This window comes from Sardina pilchardus, chromosome 9 (assembly GCF_963854185.1).
Source record: "Sardina pilchardus chromosome 9, fSarPil1.1, whole genome shotgun sequence".
In the NCBI taxonomy this organism is placed as follows: domain Eukaryota; kingdom Metazoa; phylum Chordata; class Actinopteri; order Clupeiformes; family Clupeidae; genus Sardina; species Sardina pilchardus.
In genome coordinates this window covers 1,716,448-1,735,767 of record NC_085002.1, presented here as the reverse complement: position 1 = coordinate 1,735,767, position 19,320 = coordinate 1,716,448, and the positions used below count along the sequence as shown (strand labels likewise).

At 41.7% G+C, this 19,320-nt stretch overlaps 1 protein-coding gene across 3 annotated transcripts; it reads left to right on the top strand.

The window, feature by feature from the left end:
* Window positions 1-4,051: 4,051 nt before the first annotated feature.
* Window positions 4,052-17,009, top strand: LOC134092781 (uncharacterized). 3 transcript variants are annotated; one of them, XM_062545854.1, is made up of 15 exons: window positions 4,052-4,506; window positions 5,207-5,346; window positions 5,442-5,848; window positions 9,630-10,081; window positions 10,227-10,303; window positions 10,498-10,675; window positions 10,857-10,933; window positions 12,673-12,885; window positions 13,080-13,215; window positions 13,755-14,119; window positions 14,716-15,038; window positions 15,334-15,512; window positions 15,637-15,809; window positions 16,121-16,335; window positions 16,546-17,009. In XM_062545854.1, the coding sequence occupies exons 3-15, from the start codon at window positions 5,566-5,568 to the stop codon at window positions 16,788-16,790; spliced, it is 2,916 nt and encodes a 971-aa protein (XP_062401838.1). In that variant the 5' UTR covers window positions 4,052-4,506; window positions 5,207-5,346; window positions 5,442-5,565; the 3' UTR covers window positions 16,791-17,009. The 3 variants fall into 3 exon arrangements, with proteins under 3 accessions (XP_062401838.1, XP_062401837.1, XP_062401836.1); XM_062545853.1 differs by having other exon boundaries at window positions 5,207-5,848; window positions 16,549-17,009; XM_062545852.1 differs by having other exon boundaries at window positions 5,207-5,848.
* The last annotated feature ends 2,311 nt before the right edge of the window (window positions 17,010-19,320 follow it).

The following is a 19,320-nucleotide window of genomic DNA, read 5'->3' as shown; positions in this document are numbered from 1 at the left end:
GACTCGTATGATCAGTCGATGATAAGTTTCATCAACTAAGTTCAGCACGCTTGCTTTGTGCTGTCCGTGTATGTCCGTGCGGCTCTGAGTTCGCTTGTCCTCTGAGTTCGTTCTTGACGACGGTTGTTAGGGGGCTGTAACACTGTTTCTTTGAGTGACATCACAGACAGCAGATGACATCACTCAAACCTTTGCAGGAGCCAAGTCTTAAGCAGGCATGTTGGCTATGGCTATGGCTATGGCTATGGCTATTTAGCAGACGCCTTTGTCCAAAGCGACATACAAATAAATAGCAATACAAATTAAATAACAGTGAACAATTACAAAAAAGGGAGAATAGCAATATTATCAATACAACAATCATTTAAGCACTAATCTAATGAGAAATAAAACAATGAAATGACAAAAGCAATCAAATAAGTCACTCAGTTAATTATCTAATAACAATAACTATAGCAAGGTATGGCTAAATTTAAGGACAATAGCAGAATAAATGTAAAATTTTAACAATGGACAAATTATAACAAAACAAAACTATTATACAAACCATAACACATAACAAACACTCAAAAGACTAAGTTCCCACACAATTTGATATAATGTATCTGCTTTTTTTGGTAATTAGATAGGGTCCGTTAAGCTTAACCTTACCACCCCGTAACGCATAATAGATAGGGAAACTTTTAAATGTAGGTTTTTTTTTTCAACTGTAATGTAAAGTGAAAGACATTTTTAAGTGAATGGTATACTTGCTAGCTTAGCTAGTCAATAACAGTGCTAGCTGCAGTCATTCTGGGGTGAAATGTACCACCCTGTAACACTAGGTGCACTCGACATGTCAAGTCGGCTGCAAACGCATGCAGTCGAAACGTAATTTGAGCAGTGATGTATAAAGTACTAGAGATCCAGACTTGAGTAGAAGTACAAGTGCTCTATCAAAAAAGTGACTTGAGTAGAAGTAGAAGTGCTCTTTAAAAACCGTACTTAAGTGGAAGTACTAAAGTATTAAACATGTTTTGCATTTAAGTATTGCAAGTAGTTTATTTTTTAAAATACTACTCAAGTACTGGAAGTAAAAGTAGAAGTATTGTGTAATTAGCTGATTTGCGAACGAGATGGGTGCAAAAGGTATCAGCACAATCGTTCAGTGCAGGCCCCTTGGCAGACACACGGGGGCCATAGCCTAGGCCCTAGACTAGGCTATAAACATGTGGTAGTAGTTAAACAAGGTGAATAAATATAACTGTATGGGTTTCCCAATGTCATTTGTAGGGGTGTTATGACCGATACAACTCACTTTTAATACAATAATACATATAATACAGAATCATTGATCATCTGTAGCCATCTATCTATCTATCTATCTATCTATCTATCTATCTATCTATCTATCTATCTAATGCATCAGTCAGTAGCCATAGCATGAAAAATACATGATAAGACTATAGTGTCACAATTGTTTTAACATAAGTTAAGAATTTTGATACTGATTTGATATGGGAGCCCCACCACACCAGTGGAGACCAGACATTACAAGGCAAACTTCCCCACACTGAAAAGGTGGCTTCATATCATATGTTTGTATTTCAAACATTTTGAAATTCATATGAAGTTTACATTAGGCCTTTTTATGATCTGCACAATTAGTTAAAATACATAGTATGTTGAGTATATGATATTGATTTTTTATTTTGACTCACATTTTACACGATTGTCATATTGACTTACATTTATCTTTAATGTCAATTGTCTAATTGAGTGCCTGTCACTTTAAAAGAACATGAGAGTAATTAGGCCTCAGTCGTGGTAGGTGATCCGGCTAGTCTAGAATAGGCATAATGCATAGGAATATGTGGAGGTGATGCTTATGTTTTCTATGTAATCTATGCAGTTTAAATAAATGTTCTAAAACCAAACAAGTGGAAGAACACAATATTCAAGTAGTAGGCTAGTTATTGTGGGGTGCTACACAGACTGAAGTCGGAGACCAAGAAGAAATGTTGCAATTTAAAAACGGGATTACTCGAGAATGACTTATTGTACAAATGAATGCTTCTCATGTAGCCTAACTTCACCTTGATTTTCTCGCGAACCCTTAATTACAGCAACTATTTAATCCCATTGGAAAGCTAAGATCGTGCTGTCAACAAGTGACACGCATCAGTGTGACTAGGACTTTGTGAGCAATTCGGAACGGATTTGTTTGTGACCGACACACCAGTAACGAGTAACGATGGAGCACATAAAAAATGTATCGGAGTAAAAGTACTATACTCATCAAAAATATGTAGTGAAGTAAAAGTAGAAGTAGGAGAAAAAAATAATACTCCAGTAAAGTACAGATACTGCATTTCAGTACTTAAGTAGAGTACTTAAGTAGTTCTACTTCGTTACTATACACTAATCCAGCGCGATCTTTATGGGCGCTGCCATCTTGAATATCGCCATTACTGCGTGCCTGCGAGTGTGACGAGTGACACTTGTCTGTGCTTTTCAATGAAAGCATCCTGTCAGAGAATGTCTAACAAGAGGACTGCTAATGAATGAAAATGTCAGGTGAAAGGGAACATTGGATCAATGATGTCAGACTGTACCAAAACTTACCAATGAAGGTAATTTATTAACACCATAAGGTATTAAGACGTGTATTAATGACAGCTAACTTCTGCAACAGCCGCCTATGGAACCAACAAGCTAATTTCTTAGCAGCCAGGCACGCAGTAATGGCGGTTTTGTGTTACTTCCGTGTTTCGCTGGATTAGTGTATACATCTCTGAATTTGAGTCATATGCAGTGCATGCTGGTTAGACGTGTTGTTCGACTTGAAGAAAAGTTGTGATCATGTCACAAAAATGCGACCATGTCACGTCACTCAAAACTCGCGGGATGAAGACGCGAACAGTCACTTTGCGCAATTCTCCGCATCTAGTTTGAAACGCCTGCAACCGGCTGGATCCCACCCCATGACGTCAGTTCAAAGACGTGATAGGTCCGTTTGGAACAGGTTTGGAAGGAATCTCCCCATGACGATTATGACAGGGGTCTCGTTCTGCCTGCTTACCAAAGATTATATAGCGGAGCAAGATGGATGCAGTTAACATTTTAGGACCAGCACAGCCAGCGTCTGGGATGACACCTGAGCTTGTCAAAAGTGATCCATCTTGTTCTGTTGCAGAATCTTTGCCCCTTACGTTAGAATGTACTAAAATGAACAGATATGGAAGGGATACCTTCTTATTTGTGATTTCTGGAACAGCGGTAGGCTATCCTACTGAAAAGGTTTTGATATTCTGCTATTTTATGCTGTTGGTTACATGTACACGGAAAATCACACTTGATATTTAATTAATGTGCTACAATGCAGGCCTGTTAACTGTATGACAACAGTGGTTTATTTAAACTACTTCATATCAATTTATTTCGTCAGTCATCATGCTCATTTTAATGAGTAAGAATGAAAGTTAAATACTGTATTTAATGCACACAAATTCCGCGATATCTCCCGCGAGGTCTCACGCGAATTACGTCTGTCAAATTTGCAAAATCGTGTTCGGGACCATCTGCACCTAAAACTTTCGCCCCTCCCGGTGACACTCAAGCTCTCGTTGACGTATGCAGTCAGCCGAAGTCAGCCGTTTCCGAACTCGAATGCATCTACTTTGTATCGTTACGGGGTGGTAAGGGGAATATAGAGGGGGAAGGAAGGGAAATGGAGAGTGGTTGTCATTGTCATTTACACTACACAATTAATAAAAATTACAAATACATGCCCAGAATTAATAAAATTGTTGTTAAATTATTGTTACATTTTTGTTGTTAACCACCCCATAACTAGCCTGATAAACCAGCCTAAATGGATTTGATGTCTAATTTAGTCTGGCTCCGATGAATGGATACAACGGAACATTGTTGATGAGCACAACCCGTTGTCTTTCAAACCGTGTCTGTGCCTATAGGCCAACGCTCTGACCAATCAGCGCAACTGACTGTGACGTAGTAAGCGCGACAGAAAGCTGTGGGGGAGGGGACTGTATGTAAACAAGTAAAGCAGCTTCAGCATGGCTACAGCCTGCCTGTCAAGTGATGTAAGCAGTGTATAACTTTAGCGTTTTGAGATGGAGTCGGACTTTTGTTGTCGCTTGTGCCAAAAAGACATGAGAGTTGCCGATGTACTACAACACTATACAAAACTGTTCGAAAGTGCAACTAAAGCTTTGTCGGTTTCGGAAAGGTTGCATAAAATTGGAGTGAACGTCTCGAATACACCGAGGAAGCCCAATCGAGTCTGTCGAGCGTGTACAACGGTGTTAAACAGACTTGAAAGAGATCTTCCTATTTATTGGAGGTGGATTGCAAACGAGGTCGAAGAAGGTGCCGCAGAATCAACAGGTGCTGAAAAGCGAGCTCGAGCCTACTCCGTCGAAAACGCCAAGAGACTTGAAGAAGCTCCGCCACAGTACCCAAAAGCCAGAGGGATCTGTCGCTGTTCGGCGGAATATAGCCGAGGTAAGTTGACATTATCAGTGTCTGCGACCGGTGACGGCAAAACTATGCTTAATTTTCTAATACAGACATGAACCGTACCTTAAGTTAGCCTTGAAGTGTTACGTTAGGCTTAAGTGAGTCAGTGGTCGAGTTGTAAAATCAAAGCAGGGGCCCGGTCAGTGATGTATTGTCATTATTGGGGGTTCGGGGGGATGTCCCCCGAGAACATTTTGTAAATGTAGAGGTTAAACAAGTGCAATTGTAACACAATACAGTATGTGAAGAAGGGATGTCTGTTTTAGAGGGGAATGATTTTTTGCCATTTTCATTGAGGGGTATGATAATACACCATTTTCATTGTAGGGGGGATGGCATCCCCCTCATACCCCTACAACTCGAGCCCTGATGTCAGTGGGTTTGACCTTTTCGATACTGTAAGCCACCTGCCAGCCAACCCATTGGCAAATTATGTCGTCTGCTTTTACTGTGACATGCCAATTACTCGGACAGTTATTTTTACTACAGTGTTGAATATGACACACACACACACACACACACACACACACACACACACACACACACACACACACACACACACACACACACACACGGCAAACACTCCCTCTCTGTCAAACAATCTCTCTCTCTCTCTCTCTCTCTCTCTCTCTCTCTCTGGGTAAAGAATATCTATTCTTTTATTACATACTTCTTTCATTCACAGGCCCCAATCAAAGGCTCAGTTGGTGACTCAAAGAGTTGATAAGGAAATATTTGATCAAAAGAAAATGGAGGGCAGCAGCCAAGTTGATCATGTCACATAAAGATCTGGCTGAAGAATTCAAAATCCAAGTCCTGGCGATGGTACAGAGTGAATGCAAGACATTATGCAACCCATGTGGCGACTTCATGTTGTGGCGTTCATCACCCGAAGACCTTAAAGTGTTCTTATTTTCCAGCCTGGAATCAGACCTCCTGCGTCTATCACCATTTCTGCTGTCTGTCTTTTCAACCATCTCCAACAACTGTCGACCCGTCACCTGTGCTGCCATCTCAATAGCACTGAGGGGAAGAGCACCCCGGATGTCAGCGTTTGCACACTACCTAAACAATGTTCTACATTATGGTGGTGCCAAGAAGGCAGTCTATAGCAGACTAAGTAAACTTGGCATCACAACAACTCACAACAACTCCATTGTAAAGCAGAAAGAGATGGCAGATACATATGCAGATGGTCTGTTGGTGCTAAAGAGGCAGAATGAAGCATTCCTGGCAGAGCTTAACAGCACTGTCAGTCCAGGAGAGGAGAACCTTGACACGGTACTCAGTGATGTCTTCGGAAGCATGGAACAGCTACAGTTGTCAGGTGAGGCATAATCAACCTCCTCCCGCTCACACACACACAGAGACAGACGCACACACATGCATGCACACACACATGCGCGCCGCACCCACACCTACACATACACACACAGTGTTAATACATGGGAAGTAATCTTGTATGCTTTTTGTAAAAAAAAATGTTGTGGGTGAAGGGGCCCATATGAAAATGATAAGGCTAAAGGACTGTATTGAAAGGGGCTGGTGCAGGTATACAACAAACGCCACAGGCTGTCCGGCCAAAACAGTAGGAAGATGTCCAATGAGTCAGACACACACAAAGGGTAAAGGCAAGCCGTGGTTTTACTATGTGTAAAATAAGACATAAACAGGACATAAGAAACATGTACATGCTCGAAAATACAATAAGCATAATACACATACAGACAATACAGAGGGAAAGGAGGACCAAGGGGGATGGGAAACGTGAGGATGATTGCCTACAGCAGACATCCTAAGCAGGGGAAAGTGAAAGTGAAAAACATGACACAAGCCGTTTACTGACTGCACAGCTAGCCGGCGATGCACAGGCTTTTAGCCGGCTAGTCCCGATTGTACTCACTGATAGCCGGCTAATCGCCGAGGTGATTTACGCTGCCAATTGTCCTCCCCTGAGGGTACACATATTCCCGGGGCGACTGCAGTGAGCACGCGAGCCGGCTATGCGGCGGCTAGCTGAGACATGGGCGGAGCTGTCAACAACGAGAGTTGTGCACACACTGCTGAAAGACTTAAAATCAGCAAACAGCTGACTGACTGTATGCTGAGCACAGCTGTCAGATCATCATCATACTGTTCACATATTAACACTGGTCCTTGTGGTCCATCTAGCACACTGTTCTTTCAAATGTCAATGGCAATTAAATCGCCAAACATCTCAGCATTTATTTATTAATTGCTAACATATTGGCAAAACATAGCCTATCCTGCTTTATCTACAGCCAGGATAAATTAGCTAGACCTTGGCTAGCTTGCTCAAATAACCATTGACAACGTATTTCGTTAAAGCATGTAGGCTAGGCCTATATCATACCCACCCTAAGGTTTAAGAAACATAACAACGTTGTCCAATTTTAGTTTAATGCATTTTTCTGAATTGGAGAGGTCTCCTTATGAGGGTAGGCTCTGCATTTTAAATGGCTAATCGCTAGTCGCGATTAGCATCGTTGGTTTGAACTTTGCAGAGCTGTTTTGTTGTAATCACAAAAATACTGATTGTAACTGCTGTTAGGAAGACAGTTTGGAACCTGGCAGACGTGAGGCAGTGAAAGGTATAATGCATAGTCCAAGCGGAATGAGTGGAGAGTTGATATTGTGACGAGGCAAGAATTACTCTGTTAGGAAATGTTTATTACCAGATGAATATGAGGAATGACATTACATGGAAGTGGCCTGTTTAAGATCCCCGTGGCTATATCCCACAACATGGGTGGCATCCCGTAACATAAACCCCTTATCCCACAACACATCAGCTGACTAGTCTAGTACACCTATAAAATGCGTAACCGTCAACTATCTTATGACAACAGGCTGCTTAACCATCTTAGCCGTAGGCTACATCCCCCTTGCATGAACGTAACACAAGCATATCCGAGCCGCGCTACAATATTGTGTCACATCGAGCTAGCAAGTCTAGCTAGCCACAAACAACAGTGCATACCAGACTGTATAGAACAGGTGCATACTGCATAGGCTACTAACAGTGGTGGACAGTAACGAAGTACATGTAATTCGTTACAGTACTTAAGTAGCATATTGATGTATCTGTACTTTACTTAAGTATTTATATTTGGTGAGACTTTGTACTTTGACTTTACTACATTTTTAAGTGAAAATTCGTACTTTTACTCCGTTATATTTATGAAAACCCTCTCGTTCCATTTTTTGCCAAAATGGTTAACATTACTGCAAACTAACACTCTTCTTAGAGAACGTTTACATTTACAATGTCAATATCAATGTTACATAGAGATGAAAGCCTACTCTTTGAAATCTCTATTGCAGCAAATCTAATTTATGCGTTTGTTACTCATAACGTTACTCATAACATAATTGGGAACGTGTGAGCATGCATGAAAGGGAGAGAGTGCATTGATAACTGATATCTCCGCTTTATAAAGGGCAGCCGGCAAGTCTTAAAGTGACAGTGTACCATTTATAAATTAATCAAACAGCATCATAGTTCTTAACAAATGTATTTTCTACAACAAAATTACGTTGTCATTATTATCATAATGGGGGGGGGGGGGGGGGGCTAAGGACACCAATTCTCTTCGTGATTGAAGAATGTATCGTAAATAAATAAATGTTCTTCCTAAATGCTAGGGGGAAGGAAGTATTTGAGCCCCTATGTAACCCTATGGGAATTTAACACAGGGGCAGGTAGATTTTTATTTTTAAAGGACAGCTATTTCATGGATCCAGGATATATGCATCCTGATAAATTCCCTTTTCCCATTCCCTTGGTCGTTGGAATTAAAATAGCCCCACATCATCATACCCTTCACCACAGCTATAGATTGGCATGGTGCTTTTTCCAGTATACTGTAGGCCTGCATTGAGCTCAATGAGCATCAAACAGGCAGGCTAATAGGCCTACTGGAAAAACTACCATGGCAATCTGTTTGTTTGCAGTTTGATTTTTACTCATTTTTTGAATTAAGGCATTAAGATCAATTGTCAAATGATGATTTTATATTTCTTTTTTTAGGCAACTACAGCATGGTATCAAATACATGTTCTCCCCACTGTAGATAGCTTCTAAGCAAATAGAGAAATGTAAGAAACTATTTGAAGAGTGGCATTAGTAGTTCACCTTATATACCGGTAAGCTGATTTAGCAGGAGCTTTGATGTGGAAATGATACATTATAATTATAATTAAGCCATTAGAACCATAATTCATTGAAGTACTTTTACTTTTAATACTTAAGTATATGTGAAGGCAAATACTTTTATACTTCTACTTAAGTGAAAATTCAAAGTGGGTACTTTCACTTTTACTCAAGTAATATTTGACACAAGGTATCTATACTTTCACTTAAGTACATAATCAATGTACTTCGTCCACCACTGGCTACTAATGACACTTTTACGGTCAGTGAATAGCACCGAGTGAAAATCAATGTTTGCTTTATATCTAGTGACAGTGGTGATGTCGTCAGTTTGGATAAGTAGAGTAAACTTAGTCAGAAGATCTAGAAATATCAAACGGAGGAGCAGAGAACTTGACAGAGAGCTGCACCGCTGTTTTGAGAATAGTGTCACGAGACTTCGCCGCCTATGTTGTTGTACGTCACTGTTCAACTTCACACCCAGTTCTTACATGTTTACGCCTACACCGAGGCGGCTTTGGAATATCGCGCCTCTTGTCCTCACTGACCTAGCCGGGGAATGGCCGGTTAAACCTAGCCGCGGATGAGGCGGCGTTCAGTCAGTTAACGGCTACAGCTACCTATAACCTGTGGCTCGGCCCTAATATGCACTGAGCAGCACAGCAGGGTGCCGAGCTAGAGGGTGTCCCTGTTGCCGGGGGGCCCTAGCAACACAGTCTAAGGCCAGGAGCGGAAATTCACCGTGTGCACAGGTCAGAGAAAGGAGAGCAGTAGAGGGGAGGGGGAGACAGGTAGCCCACCAGCAAGGGGGGGATGGGCTGGCTGCAGAGAAGTTGTGGAATCTCACCAGAGGGTTGAACTGTTAGGAGCCCACCAGGCTTTAGGAGCCACAATTCTAAACACTTTGTCTTTATGTACTTTTATATCACAACAGAGACTGCAGAGGAGGCAGGTCCAAGCCACGCTGAAGGCCCGGTGCTGGACCAAGATGTGAGGATAAGCTCTCAGCCATTTCCTGAACAACAATCAACTCCACCACATACATACTCCATTGTACTTGACAACTTGGACTTTTTCATGCACGCACACCATCAATCATCACGCCACAGCAACCAATCCATCCACTGGATACACCATATTGCTGTCCAGGACCGAATTCCTATATATCATCTGCCCATTGACAAGCCGTGCGTGGATCTTCTTCAGTATGACTTGAGAGAGTCCCTCCCTGGACCCGACACACAACTTTTCATGCGCAGAGAGGTCATTGTCCTTGGCAGCCAAATCCTCACCCAGTATCTGGCAGCTTTCAGACCATTTTCCAGAGTGGTACTGCGCCACATCCCACACCAGTACTCTGAAGAAATGTCACAGCCTTCAACAGATGTAAGAATATTTTTGAAGATTCTACTATTTACTAATGCCTCTATCAACTGACAACAGTCAATTCTGTATAGTGACATATGTTCATCCAACTACCAACAGTCTGTTTAGTTCAGTGACACAGCATGTTCCTCTTTTCTAATTACAGTACCCATTAGGGCTCATTTTCAAAAATGAAAATAAGACCTCTGACCTGTCCGAGGCACTCAGACACATTCAGCAGAAGTAAGTATGAAGCATGGCAACAGCTTTCCTAAACCCCAGATGGCAAACATTCTGTCTGTGCCAAGACCCGCAACAAGGGAGACTTGCGCACTATGACATGTCCCTATCACTTTCTGTACTAATAAAGCCCATGCTGAACATTGCAAAGACCATACTTTGTACAGTTACTTAACGCATAATCATCCTCATTGCAGGTATGTTCCAAACTGCCCCGACGGTGTCTCCTCAGTGTTGGTAGGAGGTGATGGGCTCACTGAAGCCAACTGCAGAAATATACAGTGGTCTTTTGCAGAGGGACCTGATGAAAAGGATATGATGGGAAACATGGTGTTCATGTTCGAGGACTGGCACGCCATTAGAGTACTGTTTGAAGTAAGAACCATAACCGATCAAATATTCACATTTCAAATAAATATAAATGGACCGAGATAGTAACTTCATTTTTTCGGGAAGTGAATTAAGGAGTTCTGTCACATTATTTGTCAAGGTGCTGCCCTACACATTGGTCAAAGCAGTTTTTGGTGTTGTGAAATTCCTTTGGTTTTCATCTTAGATCCACTTCAAACTGTTCTTCAATGTGACATCTGGCAAGGACCATGGGACACTATGTGCCAACATGACAAAGTTAAGGTAAATCTATGAGAGGCCGTATAGGCCATAAATATCAGATATTCGCTCTCACACACTATCAAACTCTCGCTCACACGCTATCAAACTCACTCACACACTGTCAAACCCTCTCTCACACACTGTCAAACCACTCTCGCACACTGTCAAACCACTCTCTCACACTGTCAAACTCTCTCGCACACACTATCAAACTCTCTCTCAGACACTATCAAACTCTCTCGCACACACCGTCAAACCCTCTCTCGCACACTATCAAACCCCTCTCTCACACACTATCAAACTCTCTCGCACACACCGTCAAACCACTCTCGTACACACCGTCAAAGTCTCTCGCACACACTGTCAAAGTCTCTTGCACACACTATCAAACTCGCTCTCTCACACACTATCAAACTCTTTCTCGGCGATCTGATTGGCTTTCAACTAGCCCGCCTTCCCGCCGCAGGCAGCGCAAGATTGTTTAATGCGCGAGACTAGCCGTCAGTTGTGGAGACCCTATGCTGGAGAGTGGAGACGACATAAGATAAGATAACAACTAGCAGCTATAGCTACAAATGGCAGACGGACGAGAATTGTCAAGTGCTATAGAGACACTGACTAACGTATTAAATGGCACACACAGAAATACACAGGTAAACAACGTAAACAACGAAGTCAGGCGACTTTTTACGGTGGGATCATCAGACAACAACCGACCTAGCTACCAGTCGCGCCAGTATTTTTCTGGCTGGGCTGCTAAGCCAAGAAAAAGGTAAGTTATTTGCCAGCCTAACGTTCATACTTAAGTTAGTTTATCCTAACTTGCAGTATAATTGATGCATGACCCTAAGCATGCTGATGAACTCTGAGTTATTATATAAAAAGTGTTATTAGTAGCAGCTAGCCTAGCTAAATGGTAGCGAATTCCACAGTGTGTGAAATGTTGCTAATGCTGAGGTAATTTACCTTACTAGCAAAGCTTAGCCGCATGCCATTTTAGATCGAGATTGAGCTTCCATGAATGTCTGTCATGCTACTGTTAACACTGACAAAAACAGGGGGAAATGTGTTCAAAGGTGCAGTATATGTAAATGAAAGCATAGCGACTGGTTTTGAGGAGTTTGTCATCATTTTACTATACCATTTTCATCATTTAATCTACAAGATGGCATTAGCTGCTAGCAGAATTTCAGGCAATGAACAGTTCACAGTCCCTCAGATTTAAAGACCGAATAGTCATAGCATCATAGGCCAATTCTCTGACATTGGTTAGAAGATTGTGGGCTTGGTTGTATGTTATCTATTGCTGTACGATATTCTGCGTAATGCATATATAATCCTACTACTGTAAATCCTTTCATATTGGCCCGTATTCCAATATCACGGCGCGTCTTTTGGCGGGCGGATGCTGCCTTTTTCACGGCTGTCTTGGGGACTTGCGTGAATCATGTAGATGGGGGGGGGGGGGGTATGTCTCGTTATGTCTCCCACAACATGTCCAAAAACAGCCTTGTCTTAAAAGTATTGGCCTTATGTTTGGATTAGATGTGGCTGGCAGCTACTTCGACCTTGTCTAACATACCCATTGGGGCTCCACCATGTTAATAGTTGAAATGACTGAGCATGATTTTTTATTGTCTAGTGACATATTTAGGGCCATTTTATGAATAATTGAAATGCATTTCTTACATACGGTCCCTTTAAACATGTTTAATGGTTTTCTTTTTTATTTTATTTCCTATCATATAACTGAATTACAGGAGTTCTCGGCCACAGCATACTACTTTTCACAAGGATTTGGTTCTTCTACAGTCTCCTACATGGGAAACGGTCGTGAAGCATGTTACAAAAAGACGCTTGCATGAGGCTGGGCACGTCATCAATGCCTTTGAAATCCAAAAGTCGTGGACTGCAGCGGACCTCATCCGCGAAGTCCGAAGTGCACTAGTGGAAAAAATTCCAGCGGATGTGAGGTAGGTTTTGAAAATGTAATTTACAAACCCTAACAGTTGGAAAGATAAGAATATCGGCCTTTGAATCGAAATGATCCATTTTAGGGGAACCCCCCCCATAGCCACACACACACACACACACACTGGTACATCAATGTGTGTTCTCAAGGTTTTAAAGTGTATTTAATTTACTTTCCATTTTTTATGTCCACAAGTATTGAATTATTGATGCCGTGTGGAAACAAGCTTGTGCCTCCATCACTCCAACATGGTACGGAGCTGAGTGGATTTATGGTCCACAGAGTTTGTCGCTCAAAGACCATATATATAAGGCCCTCAAGATCCCTTCAGGTAAATCTAATATTTGTATTTAATTGTTTAAATACAATGCATTCCTCCTACTTTCAATAGTTCATAATGCCTGCGCATAAAGCCTACCTTACATTGACAGACTTTGCGAAGATTTGGAAAATATTTTTGAAAGACTACTGTCTCAGACCCTCTCACATCTAAAGACAATTCATTGAGTTTCTAGTCACAGTCTAGTCACAGGCCAGTCTCAGATTAGGATTTTGCAAAGACTGTGGGTCACTATTTACAAGACTGCTGCTAGATTCCTTCAAATTATTTCCATCGTGCAATAGGCTACACGTCATCATTAACAGGAACTCACATGATAGCCTACTCATATCAAAGTCATTTTTTTTGCGTTTCTGCAGCATTGTTTGATGTGTGACATCACTAACAGATATAGAGTTGTTCTGTCACGTAGAACAGCCGACTAATAAATTATAAGAAATGAAATAACAAATAATCATATAGGCTACAGCTATAGAAGGTTTGTGTATTGTTTTTTGTTGAATTGTTTTAATGTTGTTTTATTTTGTTAGGTCAACATAGATTCAGATGGCAGTTCTACAGAAGACAGTAACAGGTGTGAAAGGACCAGGAGAACCCGAGCCAGAGTTACTGATGGGAATGCTACGACTGAAGAGGAACCTCTCAGCGAAAGTGACAGTGTTGTGGTGTTAAATGATGACACCACAACACTTCTCAGATCTGATCCAGTACTTCCCAGACCTGATCCAGTACTTCCCAGACCTGATCCAGTACTTCCAAGACCTGATCCACCGAATCACGCACCACATGATGACAGTTATGGGGCATACTTAGCCATCTTACCTTCAAGTGCTACGACCCCTTCTGATGATGAAGACTTGCAGCAGGGAATTCTTGCAAGTCTTGAAAGTCAAAAGTAAGTTAGGCGGGGATCACATTAGCCAGCGGCAGCGGCAAGCGTAACGCAACGCTCAGACCATAATAATAAATCTAAACATTCTATCTTGTTCCTAAGTTCAATCTTTGTTGCTACGTCTTTAGAGGAATCTGATTGGTTAAAATACCTAAACATTCCAAAACTGATTGTGACAAGCCAAGCATTGCACTTCAAAGTTGAACCAAGTTCAACTCACAGTTTGCTCAACGCTAGCATTACGCCAGCGTTGTCACCATTCCGCTGCCGAACCATAGAGAACAATACGAAACCTGCCGCTTGCCGCTGGCTAGTGTGATCCCCACCTTATAGTAAAAAGCAAGCATTTTATACGGAATTGATGGCCATCAGAGGCCCCATCAGCCAATCAGAGAAGAGAATCCCATTGTTAAGGCAGATAATTGAGAAAACACTGCAACGAGTACTTCATGGTCACATTCCAATGTGGTGAAGTCAAAAGTATATTTGTCTGTAAAATGTATTGAAGTGAAAGTCATAAGTAGAAGTGTGGCATATATAAAGTGTGGTATATATAAAGTGCTACAGTATGTCTATTTTTGTCCTTTTTTCCCCAACAGACTATTGGAACAAAAGAACACAAAATCTGCACAGGAAGTGCTCCTCGATCTTCAATCTCAAATTGACAACACCAAAAGTTGCAGGTTCAATTTAAACAGGTCCTGTGTGCTCGATGGTGCACTTAGGGGATTCAAGAGACTTTCATATAGCCCTCAGTATCAGATGACCATCAAATTTTCTGACGACATGGGAGTAAATGAGGAAGCAGTGGATTTAGGTGGTCCCAGAAGAGAGTTCCTTAGGCTGTTGATGGAAGCTCTGGCAAACTCGAGCATGTTTGAAGGGAGAAATGGAAAACTCAACCTTGCCTTGGACAGTTTGGGTATGTCATGAATTAAGCATATACACAGTGCTATAATGTTCATGCTTCCCTGGTTATGGGGTTGGTAGTGGATATCCCACAGGTGTGTTTCAGCTGCAGGCACAAAGCTGAAACCTGAGTACTTCAGGTAACCACAACTGTGGAGAAATCTACAACAAACTCCACTCCAACTCTTGTTGTTTTGCTTTTATACAACAACTCTACCATCAACTAAGTTTTAAGATATTGGGTTATGTTTTCTATGGTGTACTTTTCACTTATGTGTGTTTTGCCTTTTTAATCATTGGTGTTTCAGCGTTACGCGAGGACCACTACTTCATTGCTGGCCGGGCTATTGCCGTTAGTCTAGTTCATGGCGGGCCTCCACCAGGATTCATTTCAGGCACATTATACTCCCTTCTGGTGGAGCCTGGTGAAGTCAGTCCTGTTTTAGAGGATATCGCGGATTCAGACCTCCATGAAAAACTTAAGAAGGTAAATCAATTTAGAGTAGGTCTTAAAGCGAGACAAATCGTTTTTTTGAGCAGCGGTCAATTTCGAGATTTTGTGCTAGTTGTTTATACTATGTTTTAATTATTTATCATTATTTTGTGTGTAGGTGTCCAGATGTGCCTCTTTAACTGATCTGTTAACCGCCATTGAACCAATGCAAGACTATCTTGCAAATGCTGGGTGTCTCAGGCAGCTCAAATCCATTGAAGAACGTGATGTGTTTGTTCAAGACATCCTAATGTTCCAGGTGGTTCATAGAGTCCACAGAGCCTTTGAAAGGTGTGTCAAGATGTTTGTGTGAATTTTTCTCTCATCAGTTTGGCAATGAGCCGTGTAATAAGCGGGGTAATGTATCGTCTGTCGGTCATTATTGGAAATATTTCCCTTCAGGACGAATAAGACCCCTCCACGGTCCTGTTTATCTTGTTGGGAAATATTTTCCTATAATGACCAACAGACAATACATTATCCCTTACATATACATAAATATTGTCTATTTTTGTAGATTCAAGGAGGGAAATATTTTCCTATAATGACCAACAGACAATACATTATCCCTACATATACATAAATATTGTCTATTTTTGTAGATTCAAGGAGGGAATGAAAACCCTTGGCGTGCTTGATGCTTTGAGAATGCACCCAGACAATTTTAGGCACTTAATGTGCTATGAGCCAGCCATTTTATCAGCCGAGTTATTAGAAAATCTTTTTGAAGTCCGGAAGTCTGGAGAGGGAACCAACAAAAGACTGTTAGAAGAGCGCGTTGTGCCTCTCTGGAATGATTACCTGCTGAACAGTGAGGGTAAATATGCTAAACACGCAATAGTTACGTTTTTGTTTTCAAATATGGTGAATGGTGGAATTGCATGCTTTTTAAGCCCGATTTCATTTTTGTCTGTAATCGTGTGTGTGTGTGTTGTCAAAAGTGACACCATGCAGGATCTCATAGTGCACCTATAACTAATGACGAGACTAAATTCTAATTGCACTTTGTTATCTTTTTCTCTTTTAGAAGAAGTGGGTCCCTCAAAGCTGGGAGAAATATTGACCTTTGCAACGGGTGCAGATAAGATCCCACCAGTTGGTTTCTCACCAAAACCATCAATCGAGTTCCTTCATGAGATGCCAGATAGCCTTTTCCCCATGGCAAATACTTGCATAAATTGTCTCAAGTTGCCACTAATCTTCGTGTATGAGAAATTCGAGGCAAATATGGACTTTGCTCTTGCAAATACACATGGTTTTGGTCAAGAGTAAAAGAACACACGTGTTTGTACCATATCTATTGATGAATTGCTCTTTAATAAAATAATAAATACATATATTCAAACTACAGTATTCATCTTGCCATTCTAGTTTGGAGAGCATTTACCAAATCTATGAACAGGTTTATTCCATGATTGTTATCATTTTCTAATGGGTTCAGACTTTCCTCAATCCAGCTCATTGTGGTGCCATTTATAGGAATGTTGTTTTCTGGAACTACAACATTGTTTGCCGTTTCTATGTCAAGCAGATCCACATCTGACATTCTCCCAAAATCAGGGTCTGGTTGGAATAGGCTCTCGGCTGCTGTATTGGGAATTCCTGCAAAATTAATCATACCCCCATGCCATAACTGCAAGGGAGTTTGTCCTCTTTGTGTCGATAAACCATGGTGGTTCCATTGCTCTGTAAATTCACTGACTGCTCTTTGAATTCTAGGCATGAAGACGCAGTGTAGACAAAACAAGTGTAGTTCATTGGTGGAATCAAGCACTCCTTCATTATGACCGCCGCTAGCGTAGCTAGCGAAGCGGTCATATAGTTGTTGTCAAAGTTTTTTTTTTTTTTTTTTTTTTTATTCTTTTTTCCCGTCATTTTTCGGCAACGATTCCCGGGACACCGTAACACCGGAGCGCATGAAACTTGGTGGGCATGTAGCCCCAGTAGAGTTCTATGGAAAATTTTCGTTTCGTCCCCGGGGGTCACTCCACCCCCGCGCTGCCCCCGCCCAAAGCCCAAAAATGACAGTTTTTCCTACATAACTACCTGAACCGTGGCACCGAGGATGACAAAATGTTTATGGTATGTTGTTCTCTAGAGCTTGCATCAACTTAGCTTATAACCAGTCATTTGTGATTTGCCCCCCCATCGTAAAAATTGAAAATGCAATGTAATATTGCTTTAATTGCCCCTATCTTCAGATGAGATGTTATGAACTGCACCAAATTTCGTGTGTATGATTAACCTGACACCCTCTGGGAGTATGCCAAGTTTTGTGGAATTTCATCCACGGGGGGCTATAAAATAAATGGATTTATGTGTACATTCAGGACTGTATACCCATCGGCCAGTAGATGGTGGTATTATCTGGAGTCTAAATCCCCCCCTGGGGATTTCAAAAACTGTTCCAAACATCTCAATCTCTGCTATTTTTTGTCCTAGAAACATATAAGTGACACCATTAGAAACCTTTAATCAACTAGTTTCCAAATATGTTTTAAAAGAGAATGGTTGCTTTGGGTGCAACAAACATGCAGGAACACACACACACACACACACACATAAATACACACACACACACACACGCATACCTACACACACACGCACCACTACATACACACCTGTACACTACATACACACCTCCACATACATACATGTACATAAAACATTATACAAACACATGCACAAACACGCCCACACGCATGCACACATACACCCTTACACACACACACACACACACCTACACACACACACACACATGCACACACACATCTTTGAGTACATTTTGTGAGACCACCGGAGCTGAGAAGTGAATGTGTGTGTGATGTACTATAGCCTGTGTGTGTGGGTGCGTTTCTGTGTGCCCATCTGTGTGTTTGCATGTGTGTATATGTGTGTATGTGCATGTTCTGTGTGTGTTCTCTTTCTTTCTCTCCCTCTCTCTCTCTCTCTCTCTCTCTCTGTGTCTGTGTTATCTGTGTGTATTCTGTGTGTGTTCTCTCTTTCTCTCTCTCTCTCTCTGGGTGTGCCTGTGTGTGTGTGTGTGTGTGTGTGTGTGTGTGTGTGTGTGTGTGTGTGTGTGTGTGTGCGAGTGTGTGTTTGTGTGCGTGTGTGAGTGTGTGCCTGTGCATGTGTGTTTGTGTGTGTATGTGTGTGTGCACACGTGCGCATGTGAGTGTGTGTGTGTGTGTGTGTGTGTGTGTGTGTGTGTGTTATCTGATATTGGAGTGACAGTGACGGCAGAGAACACAGTGAACATATACTCAGAGACACATTAAACACACACACAAGCAGACACACACTCACACTAGACAGAGAAGCACTCATACAGAAAAGCAAGCGCACACATGCACACACTCATTTACAGTACATACATAAAAGTTGCAGTAGGGATGGAGTAGGCGATGGAAACACAAGCGTGATTGATATTTGCGGAGAGAATGTGCAGGACTGAGCGGCGGTCATATTGTGTATCGCTTTGCGGTACATCTAGTTTTCCATGAAACTGAAAAGATTGCTGAAATGGAATGATACTACCCTGTTCAATTCTGCCCATAATCTTTCGATCCGTTGATTATGCACACTGCGTCCTGTAATAACGCAGTGTGCTTCTAATCCCCTTCTCTGTAGCATATAGCGAGCCACTGCCACGTTTTCCATCCCGTGGTCACAGCGAACTCGTGAAGGTAATCCAAAGTCAGCAACTCCACCAAGAAACAGTTCTAAGACACTTGAAGCTCTGTTGTTGTTCAGACAGTGGAGGTAGATAATGGTCCTGCTATAGCCATCTACACAACCATGG

Coding starts and splice junctions, on each gene's coding strand:
- LOC134092781 (XM_062545852.1), top strand. CDS start 5,296: ATGTCACATAAAGATCTGGCTGAAGAATTCAAAATCCAAGTCCTGGCG. Junction 10,676..10,856: donor CCATTAGAGTACTGTTTGAA/GTAAGAACCATA, acceptor TTTTCATCTTAG/ATCCACTTCAAACTGTTCTT. Junction 13,216..13,754: donor GGCCCTCAAGATCCCTTCAG/GTAAATCTAATA, acceptor TTATTTTGTTAG/GTCAACATAGATTCAGATGG.